Here is a 16838-nt window from a genome sequence, read left to right as displayed (position 1 = left end):
GGCAGAAAAGATGGGGGAGTTGCGTTGTATGTAAGAGAGGAGTATGACTGCTCAGAGCTCCGGTATCAAACTGCAGAAAAACCTGAGTGTCTCTGGATAAAGTTGAGAAGTGTGAGCAACAAGGGTGATGTCGTGGTCGGAGTCTGCTATAGACCACCAGACCAGGGGGATGAGGTGGACGAGGCTTTCTTCTGGCAACTAGCAGAAGTTGCTAGATTGCAGGCCCTGGTTCTCATGGGAGACTTTAATCACCCTGATATCTGCTGGGAGAGCAATACAGCGGTGCACAGACAATCCAGGAAGTTTTTGGAAATTGTAGGGGACAATTTCCTGGTGCAAGTGCTGGAGGAACCAACTAGGGGCAGAGCTTTTCTTGACCTGCTGCTCACAAACAGGGAAGAATTAGTAGGGGAAGCAAAAGTGGATGGGAACCTGGGAGGCAGTGACCATGAGATGGTCGAGTTCAGGATCCTGACACAAGGAAGAAAGGAGAGCAGCAGAATACGGACCCTGGACTTCAGAAAAGCAGACTTTGACTCCCTCAGGGAACAGATGGGCAGGATCCCCTGGGAGAATAACATGAAGGGCAAAGGGATCCAGGAGAGCTGGCTGTATTTTAAAGAATCCTTATTGCGGTTGCAGGAACAAACCATCCCGATGTGTAGAAAGAATAGTAAATATGGCAGGCGACCAGCTTGGCTAAACAGTGAAATCCTTGCTGATCTTAAACGCAAAAAAGAAGCTTACAAGAAGTGGAAGATTGGACAAATGACCAGGGAGGAGTATAAAAATATTGCTCAGGCATGCAGGAGTGAAATCAGGAAGGCCAAATCACACTTGGAGTTGCAGCTAGCAAGAGATGTTAAGAGTAACAAGAAGGGTTTCTTCAGGTATGTTAGCCACAAGAAGAAAGTCAAGGAAAGTGTGGGACCCTTACTGAATGAGGGAGGCAACCTAGTGACTGAGGATGTGGAAAAAGCTAATGTACTCAATGATTTTTTTGCCTCTGTCTTCACAAACAAGGTCAGCTCCCAGACTGCTGCACTGGGCAGCACAATATGGGGAGAAGGTGACCAGCCCTCTGTGGAGAAAGAAGTGGTTCGGGACTATTTAGAAAAACTGGACGTGCACAAGTCCATGGGGCCGGATGCGCTGCATCCAAGGGTGCTAAAGGAGTTGGCAGATGAGATTGCAGAGCCATTAGCCATTATTTTTGAAAACTCATGGCGATCAGGGGAGGTCCCGGATGACTGGAAAAAGGCTAATGTAGTGCCCATCTTTAAAAAAGGGAAGAAGGAGGATCCGGGGAACTACAGGCCAGTCAGCCTCAACTCAGTCCCTGGAAAAATCATGGAGCAGGTCCTCAAGGAATCAATTATGAAACACTTAGAGGAGAGGAAAGTGATCAGGAACAGTCAGCATGGATTCACCAAGGGGAAGTCGTGCCTGACTAACCTAATTGCCTTCTATGATGAGATAACTGGCTCTGTGGATGAGGGGAAAGCAGTGGATGTGTTATTCCTTGACTTTAGCAAAGCTTTTGATACGGTCTCCCACAGTATTCTTGCTGCCAAGTTAAAGAAGTATGGGCCGGATGAATGGACTGTAAGGTGGATAGAAAGCTGGCTAGATCGTCGGGCTCAACGGGTAGTGATCAATGGCTCCATGTCTAGTTGGCAGCCAGTTTCAAGCGGAGTGCCCCAAGGGTCGGTCCTGGGGCCGGTTTTGTTTAATATTTTTATTAATGATCTGGAGGATGGAGTGGACTGCACTCTCAGCAAGTTTGCTGATGACACTAAACTAGGAGGCGTGGTAGATACACTAGAGGGTAGGGATCGGATACAGAGGGACCTAGACAAATTAGAGGATTGGGCCAAAAGAAACCTGATGAGGTTCAACAAGGACAAGTGCAGAGTCCTGCACTTAGGACGGAAGAATCCCATGCACAGCTACAGACTAGGGACCGAATGGCTAGGTAGCAGTTCTGCAGAAAAGGACCTAGGGGTCAAAGTGGACGAGAAGCTGGATATGAGTCAACAGTGTGCTCTTGTTGCCAAGAAGGCTAACGGCATTTTGGGCTGTATAAGTAGGGGCATTGCCAGCAGATCGAGGGACGTGATCGTTCCCCTTTATTCGACATTGGTGAGGCCTCATCTGGAGTACTGTGTCCAGTTTTGGGCCCCACACTACAAGAAGGATGTGGAAAAATTGGAAAGAGTCCAGCAGAGGGCAACAAAAATGATTAGGGGTCTGGAGCGCATGACTTATGAGGAGAGGCTGAGGGAACTGGGATTGTTAGTCTCCAGAAGAGAAGAATGAGGGGGGATTTGATAGCAGCCTACAACTACCTGAAAGGGGGTTCCAAAGAGGATGGAACTCGGCTGTTCTCAATGGTGGCAGATGACAGAACAAGGAGCAATGGTCTCAAGTTGCAGTGGGGGAGGTCTAGGTTGGATATTAGGAAACACTATTTCACTAGGAGGGTGGTGAAGCACTGGAACGCGTTACCTAGGGAGGTGGTGGAGTCTCCTTCCTTGGAGGTTTTTAAGGCCTGGCTTGACAAAGCCCTGGCTGGGATGATTTAGTTGGGAATTGGTCCTGCTTTGAGCAGGGGGTTGGACTAGATGACCTCCTGAGGTCCCTTCCAACCCTGATATTCTATGATTCTATGATTCTATGATCGTGATCATCTAGTCTGACCTCCTGCACATAACAGGCCACAGAACCTCACCCACCCAGGGGCAGCTCTAGCTTTTTTGCCGCCCCAAGCACGGCAGGCAGGCTGCCTTCAGCGGCATGCCTGTGGGAGGTCCCCAGTCCTGCAGATTCGGCAGCATGCCTGCGGGAGGTCCGCCGGTCCCGCGGCTTTGGCGTACCCACTGCCGAATTGCCGCCAAATCCACGGGACTGGCGGACCTCCCACAGGCATGCCGCCGAAGGCAGCCTGATTGCCGCCCTCGCAGGGACCGGCAAGGCGCCCCCTGCGGCTTGCCGCGCCAGGTACGCGCTTGGAGCGCTGGTGCCTGGAGCTGCCGCTGCACCCACCCACACCTAAAATAGACCCCTAACCTCTGGCTGAGTTACTGAAATCCTCAAATCATGGTTTAAAGACTTCAAGTTACAGGGAATTCACCATTTACATTAGTTTAAACTTGCAAGAGATCCGTGCCCCATGCTGCAAAGGAAGGCAAAAAACCCCCAGGGTCTCAGCCCATCTGACCCAGGGGAAAATTCCTTCCTGACCCCAAATAGGGTGATCAGTTAGATCCTGAGCATATGGGCAAACTGCTGACAAGGATCCCATGACTGATTTAATTTTAATTTAATGCTGATGTCATAATACAGTAAAGGCAGTGTGGTCCAATGGCTAAGGCACCTGACCAGGAGTTAGGAAAATTGGGTTCTATTGCTGTGTCTAACACTAAGGGCTTGTCTACACATAGAAATTTACCCGCAAAATTATACCGGTATAGTTCTGCTATGTGATCTGAGGTAAATCACTTCATCTTGCTGTACCACTTTTCCCCTCCAACCATTTGACTGTCGCACATATTTAGACAGTAAGCTCTTTGGAGCAGAGATTGTATCTTATGATATGTTTGTACTGTGCCTAAAACAATGGGTCCTTGATCTCAGTTGGGGCCCACTTAAGTGCAACTGTAAAGCAAAAACTAACAGCAGCAACAACTGTGAGGCTGAAGGGGAGGGGAGGAAGGATGATTTTCTTGCTTGGCTAAATGTTTTCATTTACAAAACAGCTACAACAAAAGTGAATTGTGTGTACTGGCTATTCTAAAAATAGTTCTGTGTTTGCTGGATGCTTAAAATGAAAATGTCAGTTCAACAACAAAATCGACAGACCACTCCCTGTTCAAAGTAATACTATCAACATGAAATGTTAAAATAAAATACATTCAAAGACATTTCTGTGGGTCCCAACTGAAGCTTCAACTCTAAATATCTAAACTTCAACTAGTTTAAAATCTAAACCCAAATTTTGTATCTCCCAATCCCATCTCTATTAATATTTAGATCACAAGAGGCCTGAATACTTATTTTTTTGTGCCTCAAGGAAGAAAAGATGAGACACAGAGCTTCTCTCCTTAGGCAGAAGAATGATAACTCAAATGCATAATATGGTACCTTTCTGCCAATCTTAAACCAGCCTCTGTTGTTATGCACCCATTTCTGAACATACTAGTTATGCCTGCAAAAGTGTACAGGCACCACCTGCAGATGTTTGTGTAAATCAGATTTCTAGTTGTACAGCTCCTTAGTCACCCCACTAGTTTGGATAGAGCTTTGGTGTGTCCAGGAGTAATTGAGTGGGGGGAGGGTGAAATCTCAGCTCCCATTTGGTGGGTAATAAAGTTTTCTGCCCCTAAGGGGTAGACATTTTGGGCTTCTTGTTTCAGTCCTACCCTTCCCACTCTTAAACTAATATATGCTGGATCTCATATGATACTAGGGGCTAGGCCTGGAAGGGATTGCTCCCGTATGACGAAACTGACAAACTACTGGGGTCATCTACCATCAACTACCATCCTGGGGTCTGGTTTTGGAGAGTTTATATTAAAATTGTCACAATATTGGGAGTGTTTTGGTACTGTTTCTGGGCAGGTGTGTTATTTGCTATGGGGCAGTTGCATCCCAAGCTTGGTTCCCCACACACAACTTTTAGACAACTGCAAAGTAGCAGATTTGTTCTGGCCGCTCTCCATCATTACAGAGGGGCAGCCAGGTCAAATTTAAGTGGTGTTGTGACCCCAGGCACCAGGTCACAATGCCACTTTCTCAAATTTGGCCCAGGGCCCCTCTGTCATGATGGCAGGGCAGCTGGGCCAAATCTGCCACCTTAGGCCTATAAGGAGGAGGCAACAATCATGAGTGGCTTCTGGCACTGACCCTTCCTCTTCCTGCCGGCTGGACACAAAGCAGCAGCAATAGCCTGGACCAGCCATCAGTGAGACACCAGCCTCCCCTGCTGCTCCCCCAACTTCTCTGGATAGGACTGGCCCGCCATCTCCCTGTCCCTCTCCAGGATGGGACTGGCCCATTAACCTCCCACAAGCAGCCATGGCCTCAGTGGGGATGGTGATACAATTTTCCCCCATCCCTGAATTTTTCTAAAATGACTCCTGTTCGTTGGTCTGGAAGGATACAACTGAGAACCCTAAAATCCACTGTGCTGCTTGGTCTTGGGCACTCACAAGACATGAATAGGTGTGCCTCTGACTGGTGCAGGTTGTGGCTCCCCTCATCTAATCTCTCCTAGTTGAGTTAGGAAGGGGGGGTGCGGGTCAGGATTCTTGGTTGCTGTCAGGAGCCGTTGGAAGGCCTGAGTGTCGAGGAAGCCTGACCTCACTCAAGCTCAGAGACATTGGTGCTGCTACAGATCTGCACTGGAAAAAACATCTTATGTAGTTTGAGGTGATAACGTCAGTTTGGTATAAGTTTGTGGTCTCTTCATTTAACCATATTATGGTTTCTGTGTCTATTTGTTTCTGTGTCCACATCAACAGGTGTTTTGGAGTACAAAACACAAGTGCCCACTCCTGAAAGTGCAATCTGTTGCATATGCAAACAGAGAGCCGACATAAATAGAGGGAAGCTGGGGCTGAGCTGATAGTTTGGCCTTCATTTTCTATGCATGTGCACCCAGCAAAAAGGAAGGTGCTGTAAATTTGGCCCTGTCGAGCTAAATTATGTTCCAAATAGTTTCAAATCAACCCAACAAGGGAAAATGAACTTCTTATCTCTCCAGTACCACCTGACCAACCATGGTGATCACCTGGCTACTATATTTATTGGTATCAGGATATAATATATAAGCAACCCGTACACTGCGTGGCTCCCATCAAGGGCAAAAGCCTTTGTGATGCCTTCAAAATACAACCTACTTCTGTCTTTATGGCCCTTAAAAGGCTAGATTAAACCATGGCTGCCACAAATGTTCCCTCATCTTCTGTAATCATAGAGACAGTATCTACATATTTTAAAGTCTCTTAATAAAAAAGCAAAGTCTTACCTCACAGAATAAAACTCAAACATAGCTAACACTTTTTGTGGCTATCTCAATGTTTGCAACCCTAAACCACAACAATCTGTATATCATACAAGGCTAATGGCACTATTCCAAAATACCTAAACCAATCCACACAAGCAGTCCATTTCCTGGACACTACTGTGCTAATAAGCGATGGTCACATAAATACCACCCTATACTGGAAACCTACTGACCACTATACTTACCTACATGCCTCCAGCTTCCATCCAGGACATACCACACGATCCATTGTCTACAGCCAAGCTCTAAGAGACAACTGCATTTGCTCTAATCCCTCAGACAGAGAAAAGCACCTACAGGATCTCTATCAAGCATTCTTAAAACTACAATACCCACCTGCTGAAGTGAAAAAACAGACTGACAAACCAGAAGAGTACCCAGAAGTCACCTACTATAGGACAGGCCCAACAAAGAAAATAACAGAACGCCACTAGCCATCACCTACAACCTATCCTGAAAGATGATCCCTCACTCTCACAGATCTTGGGAGACAGATCTGTCCCCTCTTAAAGACAGCCCCCCAACCTGAAGCAAATACTCACCAGCAACCACACACCACAGAACAAAAACCCTAACCCAGGAACCTATCCTTGCAACAAAGCCAGATGCCAACTCTGTCCACATATCTATACAAGTGACATCATCATAGGACCTAATCACATCAGCCATGCCATCAGGGGCTCGTTCACCTGCACGTCTACCAATGTGATATATGCCAACATGTGCCAGCAATGCCCCTCTGCCATGTACATTGGCCAAACCGGACAGTCGCTACGCAAAAGAATAAATGGACACAAATTTGACATCAGGAATCATAACATTAAAAAACCAGTAGGAGAACACTTCAACCTCTCTGGTCACTCAGTAATAGACTTAAAGGTGGCAATCTTGCAACACAAAAGCTTCAAAAACAGACTCCAAGGAGAAACTGCTGAACTTGAATTAATATGCAAACTAGATACCATCAATTTAGGCTTGAATAGAGACTGGGAATGGCCGAGCCATTACACACATTGAATCTATTTCCCCATGTTAAGTATCCTCACACCTTCTTGTCAAACTGTCTGAAATGGGCCATCTTGACTATCACTACAAAAGTTTTTTTTCCCTCCTGCTGATAATTGCTCATCTTAATTAATTAGCCTCTTAGAGTTGGTAGGGCAACTTTCACCTTTTCATGTTCTCTGTATGTGTATATATACACGTTACTATATGTTCCTTTCGATGCATCCGATGAAGTGGGCTGTAGCCCACGAAAGCTTATGCTCAAATAAATTTGTTAGTCTCTAAGGTGCCACAAGTACTCCTGTTCTTTTTGCGGATACAGACTAACACGGCTGCTACTCTGAAACCAAAATGCAATGCGATTTTTTAAAAATCCAGGCTACAAAGAAGTCAATCATTTGTCTGAAATCCAGTGATTTGCTGATCTCTCTTTCTATTGATAGCATGGCTAGTTCTGACAAGTGTTCCTGGGACATACTATAGTTGAACAAAAATATTTCTTTATATGCTTCAGTTTTGAAAAGCTGCTTTTTGATGAGGCAACTGTCACAGGGACTGTCAGCAATATTCTGAGGGCAGTACACACATTAGAAGCAGCATTGGAAAGACCAGATTATTAAATTTACTTCTGGGGTCCAAGAGCATGATATGAGCAAGGAAGAGTTTTCTCAACTCACTAACATCCTTGACATCTATATCAGAGTTACTTAATCCATGCCTCAGCTGACCACCTGGTACTTTTGTACTTAGACCAATACAAGAACCTAAAATGTATTTGTATTCTCCTAGGACCCCAAAAAGTTCCCCATAAACTTTCAGTACTCAACCTGCTGTAACACTGCAAATATTTAATCCTGAATTCTCCTTCTGCAACTATTCTAGGCTTACGCTCACATCTATAATTTTCCAGACATTTTGCTCATTTCACATGGATTTCTGTCAGTGCTGCAGTGACTGACAAATTTTTCAGCAAGCTCTTTTCCATCATTTAGGGCCCCTTCAAAGTCCTCTTCTGCACTGCAGTAGCCTCTAGTGTGTATTCTGGACCAAACTGTTTGCTACATCAGTTCACACATTGAGATTTTGCATAACTTTGCTTACTGTTCTTTGATCTCCAGGAGATGCCATTTAGAGCTGTAAAAGAGTGGAGGAAATTATTTCATCCACTAGACAAAAGTGTGTCTTGTACTTTCTAATAGAGCCAGCAATGCGTGTTGTACATCATTGTAACACCACCCCAAAGCATTTACGCTTTCAATCTTACACTCCCACACTGTGTCAGAGAGGTTGATTTTAATGAGAGACTCTAAAAACTCCCATCAGCTACGGGATGTTGTAAACACATACACATGCTGGAAGAGTCAAAAAAATAATTTAATGTAAGCTGATGATTTAGCAACACAAATCAGAAGGTTTAAGCTATGGCAACTAAGAGCTACATTAAATGTTTTGATGATGAGAATAAGCTGTCCATACACCTTCACTGATGTCCATTCATGTTAACACCATCAGATCCTGGCTCTCTGCAGTCACTGAAGGCAATCTCACAATTGCATTCTTGCAGAAGGACTGTGAAGAGATTTACCTGTTTTACTGGCACATGAGCAGCACACCAAAGATGCACTGCTGCCATAAAAGTTCAGCAATCTCAAGCAAAACTGATGGGCCCATGCAGCTAACCTCCGGAATGTGAGCATAACATTTTTGCACAAAACTCTCTTGCATGGTTTATAATCTTTTTCGACATTCCTCAACAAGTCAGTCATTCTACTGATATATTAAATTCTGAATACTTGTGCTGAGGCAATGGAGTCATAATTCTCAGTACGGATGGGGCTCATTTTAATTCTCAAAATCCCAATATTGTCCATCAAATGCCTCATGTTTTATCAGATAAGTGATTTATTCAACTTTCAGGGGGTCAGTTCTTTCAGTTCTTCATTACAATGCTGGGATTCCATGTAGTGTTGGAACAGAGACTTTATTTGGCCTCTGTCCTAATGATCACTTCACATGGAGCCTCTTTTTCTTCACTTTCATTTATTTACATTATTAATACTCTCATTTCCTCTCAAACATATTTATTTGAAGCTCCCATTTGATAATTTTGGTTTTCATTTCTCTCTTCCTTCACTTTTCTCTGACCAATGCCATGATTTATACAGTCTCTGTCTGGTCATTATTTTGTCTCTGAGACCCATGCATTGATAAGGTTTCCGAATTGTATTAATTCAGACTCACTCCTTTGGTACTCAATACTGTTTGAAAAACAAAAACAAATTGTTCCATCTTTGCCAACTGTTAAGTGGTCTCTCCTTAGTACTAAGGAATAGCGTTTATCTGTTTAGAGTGTACTCTCCCCATTAATAACTGTGCATTGTGACAAATCCTTAAGTGCTAGATGCCACATATGGACAAAAATGAAAAACAATATTAAAAACCTGAACAGGTTCATGACCAAAATCTGTAGCCAACACTGCAGTGAAGACATTTTGATGTCAGAAAGCCTCTTAATCTTTCAATTCAAGTAATGTGACAAGACAGGCAGGTGGTCCATTCAAACCAGTGAAAAAAGTGACATCTTATGAAATGAGAGGGAGGCCATAAATACAGATAGGCCTAATGCACTGTCACACATAGAACCCCAGTGATTGAAGTGACACTGTCGTGGGTGTCTTGGGCCCTGTGTTTTTAAAAGCTACCTCAGATGAGGTTCTAATGCTACATAATATTTTCTTTAAATGGCCACAACTAAGTTTTCAATTAACACCTCACTGATACGAATGAGGTGCCAGTGGGACAGCATTTACAGAATTGTTCCTGTTGACTGACGGGCAACAGTATTCCGCAATGCTTCAGGCTTCAGTTAATTTTATCCTAAGTAACCTTTCACAATGTAAATCAGTGCTTTGGTCCTCTGTTAACATAGGGTACATCTACAGAACAATTAAACACTCATGGCTGGCCCATGTCAGCTGACTTGGGCTCGTGACACTCATGCTGCCAGGCTGTAAAATTTCAGTGTAGATGTTTGGGCTCAGGCTAGAGACCGGGGTCTGGGACCCTCCCCCCTCACAGGATCCCAGACCGCGGCTCAAGACTGAGCCCAAATGTCTACACTGTAGTTTTGCAGCCCCACAGCCAGAGTCCTATGAGCCCAAGTCAAATAACACAGGCCAGCCACAGGTGTTTAACTGCTCTGTGGACATACCCTATGTTAACAGAGGACCAAAGCACTGATTTACATTTTGAAAGGTTACTTAGGATAAAATTAACTGAAGCCTGAAGTTCGTATGAAATCAAATTTCTTGGTAAATGTGCCCATTCTTTCATTTCTGCCTTTCAAAGAACAAACAGTATGGATATTGAACAAATTCAGGAGAAAACAAACCCCACATAGCCACAGTTTTGCTGGTGCTGCATTGAGAACCTCTGCATTATGACACAAACCCCTTCCACTAAATCAAAACAATCCATTCTTGTGTTATCCCACCATGCGACTGACTCTGAATGTTTGATAACAATCTTCTCAGATATTAAAACCCACTGGATGTAGTTCAGAGAGAGGAAGCCCCTCAGAGTGTTCCTCCTCCATTATTCCAGCAGAGTGATTGGGTTTGCCTCCCCCAGAAATAAGTTGTGGGGCCTTCCCCAAATGCCTGCAGATCAGCCAAAGACCAGTGTTATCTACCATAACAATTGATGCATTTGCAGCAGCACCTTAAAGGAGGCTCCCAATAGTGCAGCGGGCTCTGCTGAATTCAGGGGCAAGAGAAGCAGCCACCTGGAATGGGGGACAGAGGAAGTGCCTAGAGATCACGTATCTAAGACAGTGGGAAGCAAGTGTGAGAGAGCCAAGGGCAATGGCACTCCTTCCTTCCCTTCAAATGGCCCTTCCCCTCCTGGGGTGAGAGAGAAGTGCCTGTACAAGGGATCTGCAAACTCCGCCTACAGTCAAATATATTATTAGCTGTGACTTCATCGCTAAGCTGTGCCCACAGGTCTTATTTTGTACAAGGCCCTGGGAAATCTAGTACTAGCCCGAGCCAAAGCTGGGATAATTTTCAGAATTTCCTTTGCACTATAGATGACTATCACCCTAATGGCAACTGAAAGGATGCTAATGAGGGTTTACTTTCTAGAGAGTTAATGCTTAACCCTGTGTGCAAGCAGTTTAGTTCATCTTCCCTTTGTCTAAAAAGAGGTTTTGCCTAAAACTATCTGTATTACAAAGCAAAAGTAATTAAATATCAATTCTGGTTTGATTTTACTATTTACTATAGCAAGATAATTTTCTTTATTGTAAACCACTTTTGTGTCCTCATCTCTGCTTTGCTTTCATTTGAGCGAATAATGTCATTTTTTGCTTGTTAATTAAGTTCACTCATGCAATGCTCAAAAAGTGTTTTTTCCCCCTTTTTAAAAACCTAACAAAACAATAAATGTCTGGTTTAAAACGCTTTTCTAGAGGAATGAACAGGATTGTAGAAAAACAATTTCTGCAAGTTGTAATTATACAGAGCATTTCATAATAAGCATCAAGAGATTTCTACTCAGTGAACAAAAATCTGTTCTCAGTTAGCAATGAATTTACCATTATAATGATTATGGTTCTTAGTTTAATTCATGGACAAATTTGAAAAAAATGCCTGTGAGCAAAGCAGAATTATGCTGCTAGAAGCTACTTTTTGCATATCCATATGTAATGTAAACAACCTCTAAGATTCTATAAAAGTCAGGCAGGGTTAGAATGCTAAAGCAAAATTCATATTCTAAAAGTAGGGATTGGATCAGGAAAAGTTAATCCTCAGAACGGTGACTACTTGGACTCATTTTAATATAGCTCCTGGCTCTCAGAAACTCTACAATTTTCTTAAACTAAACAGTTGCATTTACTACTAATTCTGAATTGGTCTCATCCACAAAATGCTGTAATATATATTCCATGAAAGCTGCAGAACAATGTCTTTCCCAGAGGTAGAGTCATAAATTCTGCTTGGACAAACCATTGTGTACAGTACTCAGAATGGTCAAGTACTCAAATTAAGGATGTTCATTAAAATCAAAATGATAAAATTAAGAAAATGATTTTCATATTCACATTCCCACCTTTTATTCACCCCACTGGGCCTTGGTAATGCAAGAATTACAACACAGTAGCAAATCTTCCACATGCAGCAATATCTAGGTCAAATGGGACATTTGCTCTGCATTTAACTACAACTACTTGATTCATGACATTCCCACACTTTTTTCCTGACAGTTACCTGTATTCACACTTCAGGAATGAGAACTGAAAATGGGAAGAAAGCATAATAAAAGCAAGGAATGGGGGGCAGATGACAGGAAAACTATATATTGTTTGCTTTGAAGAAACAGAAGAAACATAAAAATACAGTAAACGGGAGGTAGTACAAACAAGAAAAAAGTGTTAGCCTGTTTAAAAAGTATATTTAAATATGTAAAAACATGTTATTATAGTTCTGGTTTCATGGAAGATTAAATATATTTGTAGACAAATATTTCTTCTCTCTCTGTTCTTGTACACTCTAGATAGAGGAAATCGATTACATTATAGTTTATTCTCCCACTTGCTGGTGTTCTCTCTCTTGCAATTCCTTAATTCCACACATAACAATGAAGTTTCATCTGAGGCAAACAACTAGTACTCAATGGACAAGGCATTTGTTTCTGCCAGCACATGGATTGATTAATCCTGGCTTCAATGACTCCTTTCCTGGTAGCAGCTGGCAGAGGAGATGGATAAACAAGAGAAAAGAGAGTGTATCCTAAAAATGGTTCCAATGCATTGAACGCCATTACCTAAAATTCTGAAGTTCCTCTCATAAGTTAAATGTGTTCCTGCTCTGAACCAGGCAGAGCAGGGCCTTGACCCTGAGTATCTGACATCCCAGGGGAGTGCCCTACACACTACAGAGTCAATCTTTCACTCGTGGTTTCTCCCTGCCCCTGGTTGGAACTGTTCCAGTATCTATAAATAATAAAATATTCACTAGGCCAGAGGAAGACTGACTGACTCTATAGCCCTGTGGTTGGGTGCTCACCTAGGATATGGGAGACCCAGTTTGAAGTCCCTGCTCTGCCGGAATCTGAGCAAGGACTGGAACCTAAGTCTCACACATCCCAAGTGAGCACCTTAGCTACCAGACTATTGGCTATTCTGAGGTCTCTCTCTCTTTAATGAAAAATTCTGAAAGGTCTCTGAAGTCCTAGCAAAATGGAAATTTTGTTTACTTGGGAAGCCCTAGCGGTATAGCTTATTTGGAGTATAACTGTGTATCCACTAGGGGTTGTACTGATATAACTATTTTGCTAAAAATTTGCTAAAAAAAATCTCACCCCTAACAGAAAATGTTATTCTGGTACATTATCTGTGCGTAGACCAGGCCTACGTTTATGGGACCTAAATCACCTGCTCAGTCTTGATTAAAGGGTCTAGGCATTTCACAGGTCATTCTGATTATGTAGCTGGCCTATCATGATGATTGGTTATTCTCAGGGATGAGTAGTTCTGTCTGGTTGAACGGAGTTTTCTTAACCCAAACTCAACTCCCTTACCTCTGTTGGTCACGTAATATTGATTTATTGACAATCCATAGTCAGTATTTCACAGATTACGTACTCTCTGCTGATACTTAAAACTCATTCTTGACTGGACTGAATACTTGTAAGGATTTGTACCAAGTGATGAGTGAATGACAATGAAAATAAGATGAAGTACTGTTAGTATGGGAGTCACTGTGTTGTTAATTGTTTTAAGCCTCTAATCACGCTTAATTGGAATTAGAAGTACCCAGAAGACTGAGCAGAATCAGACTAAGCTAAATGCTTGTGAAGGGAGAAATCCATTCCAGCCATGTAAATCTTGAGTTTTCAAGCTCTGTAAAGTTTGGGGGCAGATTGCTTGGGGAAGTGATTTCCACTCTGAACCTAGCACAAGGGTGCTTGGCTGATGCACAGCCATCTCAAAAATACTATTCTAATGGGCTAGAATAGTGGCTGTATCCCATCTATGCCAGCTGCATGGGGTATTGGGGCCACTGGATCTGTCCTTGTCTGCCCCCAAAATGGCATTTTGGGCAGGGTTGGTGTTGCACAGACACCCAACACCATCACCCAGCTGGGAGACTTTCCACATGAGTGCAAAATCAGCCCAACAAAACAAGTATTAATGCATCTCTTTTTTCATTTGTTTGTGTGGTGTCAGCAGGGCCGGCTCCAGGCACCAGGCACCCAAGCTGGTGCTTGGGGCGGCACCTGGAGGGGTGCGGCGCGGCGCTCCGGCCGCCGGGGAGAGAGCCGAGCCCCCGCCGGGGCTCGCCGCCCTGCCCCCGGCGCTCTGGCCGCCGGGGGGGGAGAGGTGGAGAGCCGAGCCCCAGCCGGGGCTCGCCGCCCGGCCCTCGGTGTCAGTGTAGCATCCTTTTACCCAAGCTTGTGATCATGGAGATTGTTCTGAGTTCTTAAGTGGGTGTTTTTTATTTTTTTGTTTTTTGTAGTCTGTTTTTACAACAGCAAAGCGATTGGCAGATTCTTTAATAAAATATATTACATACATCAATATTTATGAATCTATAAACTGAATGCTTTCAATATACATACAGCATTCTTATGTTTGAGTTGTACTTACTCGGTTGGGAAAGTCAGCCTTCAGTTCAGTGATACTTTTACACCAATATTCTGCAGTTTTCTCGCTGATAAGCTCAATATTTAGGAAAGAGCCTTGACCTGGGCCATATATGGGGCCTGATGTAACTCCACGTATAATTCTTGGAGAAACATTGGTTACAATGTCCTGTTAAAACACAGTAAAAAACTTTCAGATTGATTTACAAAGTAAAAAAACAAAAATTACATACCTATAGAGTCTATAAATGGTATATATACTACAATGTATTAATGAAAGGGAAACACCATCCATTTAAAACACACTTCCATCCAAAATTCTATATGCACTTTTGTTGCAAGTAACATCTAAGATTAGAGACTGAAGTAAAAAAATGTTGTTTTTTTCCCCCCGTTTGATTGCTTTATGCATTCCAGAGCACTCTGTGCCAATGTAATCCACTAGTGAGTTGCAGGTCCCCTCCTGCCCATGTTGATCACAGAAGATACGAGTTGTTACAGATCCCAGCTACCAAGCTTTGGCTCCTTAGCTCAAGCTGTAGCAGCTCATGCTTTTAGCTTTGGAAGTCCCTGATTCAATCCCTGGTGTGTCAGTCAAGATGGTGGCTGTCACATAAATCCTAGATAAGCCCACACTTACACGGTGGCTCTTATCTTGCCTAACACACTGGGGACTGAACAGGGGATCTCCAGAGCTAAAAGCATGAGTTGCCTGAGCAACGGCCAAGGTTCTGTAGCTAGGGGCTGTCAACTCACCCTCTCCAAACTGGCAGAGACGGGGACCAGTAACACACATTCATTAGTGGGTTTCACTGTTTCCTCTGTATTAGCTGGTTGCCCCTGTTATCTGGGAGTTACTTACATGCACAAAATTGCAGAATCTGGTCCTAAGGATGAAACGGACTAAACTATTATTGAGAGTGCCAGTTGTGGGAGTGGGAATGGAATCCATTCCCCAAACACAGGTGCAGTGTAAACACTATTCTAGCGCAGTGCTTCTCAAAGCCGGTCCGCCGCTTGTTCCGGGAAAGCCCCTGGCGATCTGGGCCGGTTTGTTTACCTGCCACGTCCGCAAGTTCGGCTGATCGCGGCTCCCACTGGCCGCAGTTCGCCGCTCCAGGCCAATGGGGGCTGCGGGAAGTGGCACGGGCCAAGGGATGTGCTGGCTGCGGCTTCCCGCTGCCCCTATTGGCCTGGAGCGGCGAACCACGGCCAGTGGGAGCCGCGATCGACTGAACCTGTGTACGCAGCAGGTAAACAAACCAGCCCGGACCGCCAGGGGCTTTCTCTGAACAAGCGGCGGACCGGCTTTGAGAACCACTGTCTAGTGAACAGACTGCTATAGTGATTGGTTACTTTCTAACCCCCTTATCTAGGTGTAGTGGGTTATTGCATCTCTGTAATTACACTGGTCTACAATTTTTGAGAAGTCGTCTGCTTCAGAGATAAAATGTGCTATTTATTATGTATTTTGATGTGCTGAATTCAAATATGACAATTAAAACATCTGATTGGCTACTGTTTCTAAGATATTTAATTTTTTACATTTTATGTCTATGTATATTGTGTAGATAGTAGGGTTTTAATCATAAATTGTAAACCTAGGTCTTTTCATGTGTTTATGGTTGCTTTACATGATAATATTTCACCTGTCCTGTTTATGTAACACTTTAAAAATCAGCAAAAGGGTTATATAAATAACATTTATTATGAAACAAAAGGCAAAAAACTATTCTGTACATAGTTTAGTCCTATTCAGTGTCTACTCGGCGCTTCTTGGCTTGTCTCTTGTATTCATTAAATGGAGCATCTCTTGTCACTGTTTCCACAACACCAGCAATAGTCTGCAAGCATTGATGGGCTCCATTTGCCCTGATAGCGTTTCTCCATTGTTGCAATGTCCTGGTGAAATCGCTCGCCGTGCTCGTCGCTCACTGCTCCGCAGTTCGGTGGAAAAAAATCTAGATGAGAGTGCAAAAAATGTATCTTTAGTGACATGTTGCAACCAAGGCTCTTGTATGCCTTGAGGAGGTTTTCCACCAACAACCTGTAGTTGTCTGCCTTGATGTTTCCGAGAAAATTTATTGCCACTAATTGGAAGGCTTTCCATGCCGTCTTTTCC

General features: G+C 43.6%; 1 protein-coding gene across 1 annotated transcript in view; it reads right to left on the bottom strand.

The window, feature by feature from the left end:
• Window positions 1-16838, bottom strand: part of LOC113407210 (dihydropyrimidine dehydrogenase [NADP(+)]) — a 602627-nt gene that overhangs the window by 165871 nt on the left and 419918 nt on the right. Inside the window, exon 14 of the mRNA XM_026655393.2 lies at window positions 14721-14885. Coding sequence (XP_026511178.1) covers window positions 14721-14885 — 165 coding nt within the window. The remainder of the gene's footprint in view (window positions 1-14720; window positions 14886-16838) is intronic.

The sequence above is a fragment of the Terrapene carolina genome, unplaced genomic scaffold, assembly GCF_002925995.2.
Source record: "Terrapene carolina triunguis isolate 2854851 unplaced genomic scaffold, T_m_triunguis-2.0 Scaffold210, whole genome shotgun sequence".
NCBI classification, from domain to species: Eukaryota; Metazoa; Chordata; order Testudines; family Emydidae; genus Terrapene; species Terrapene triunguis.
This window is presented reverse-complemented; position numbering and strand designations above follow the sequence as displayed.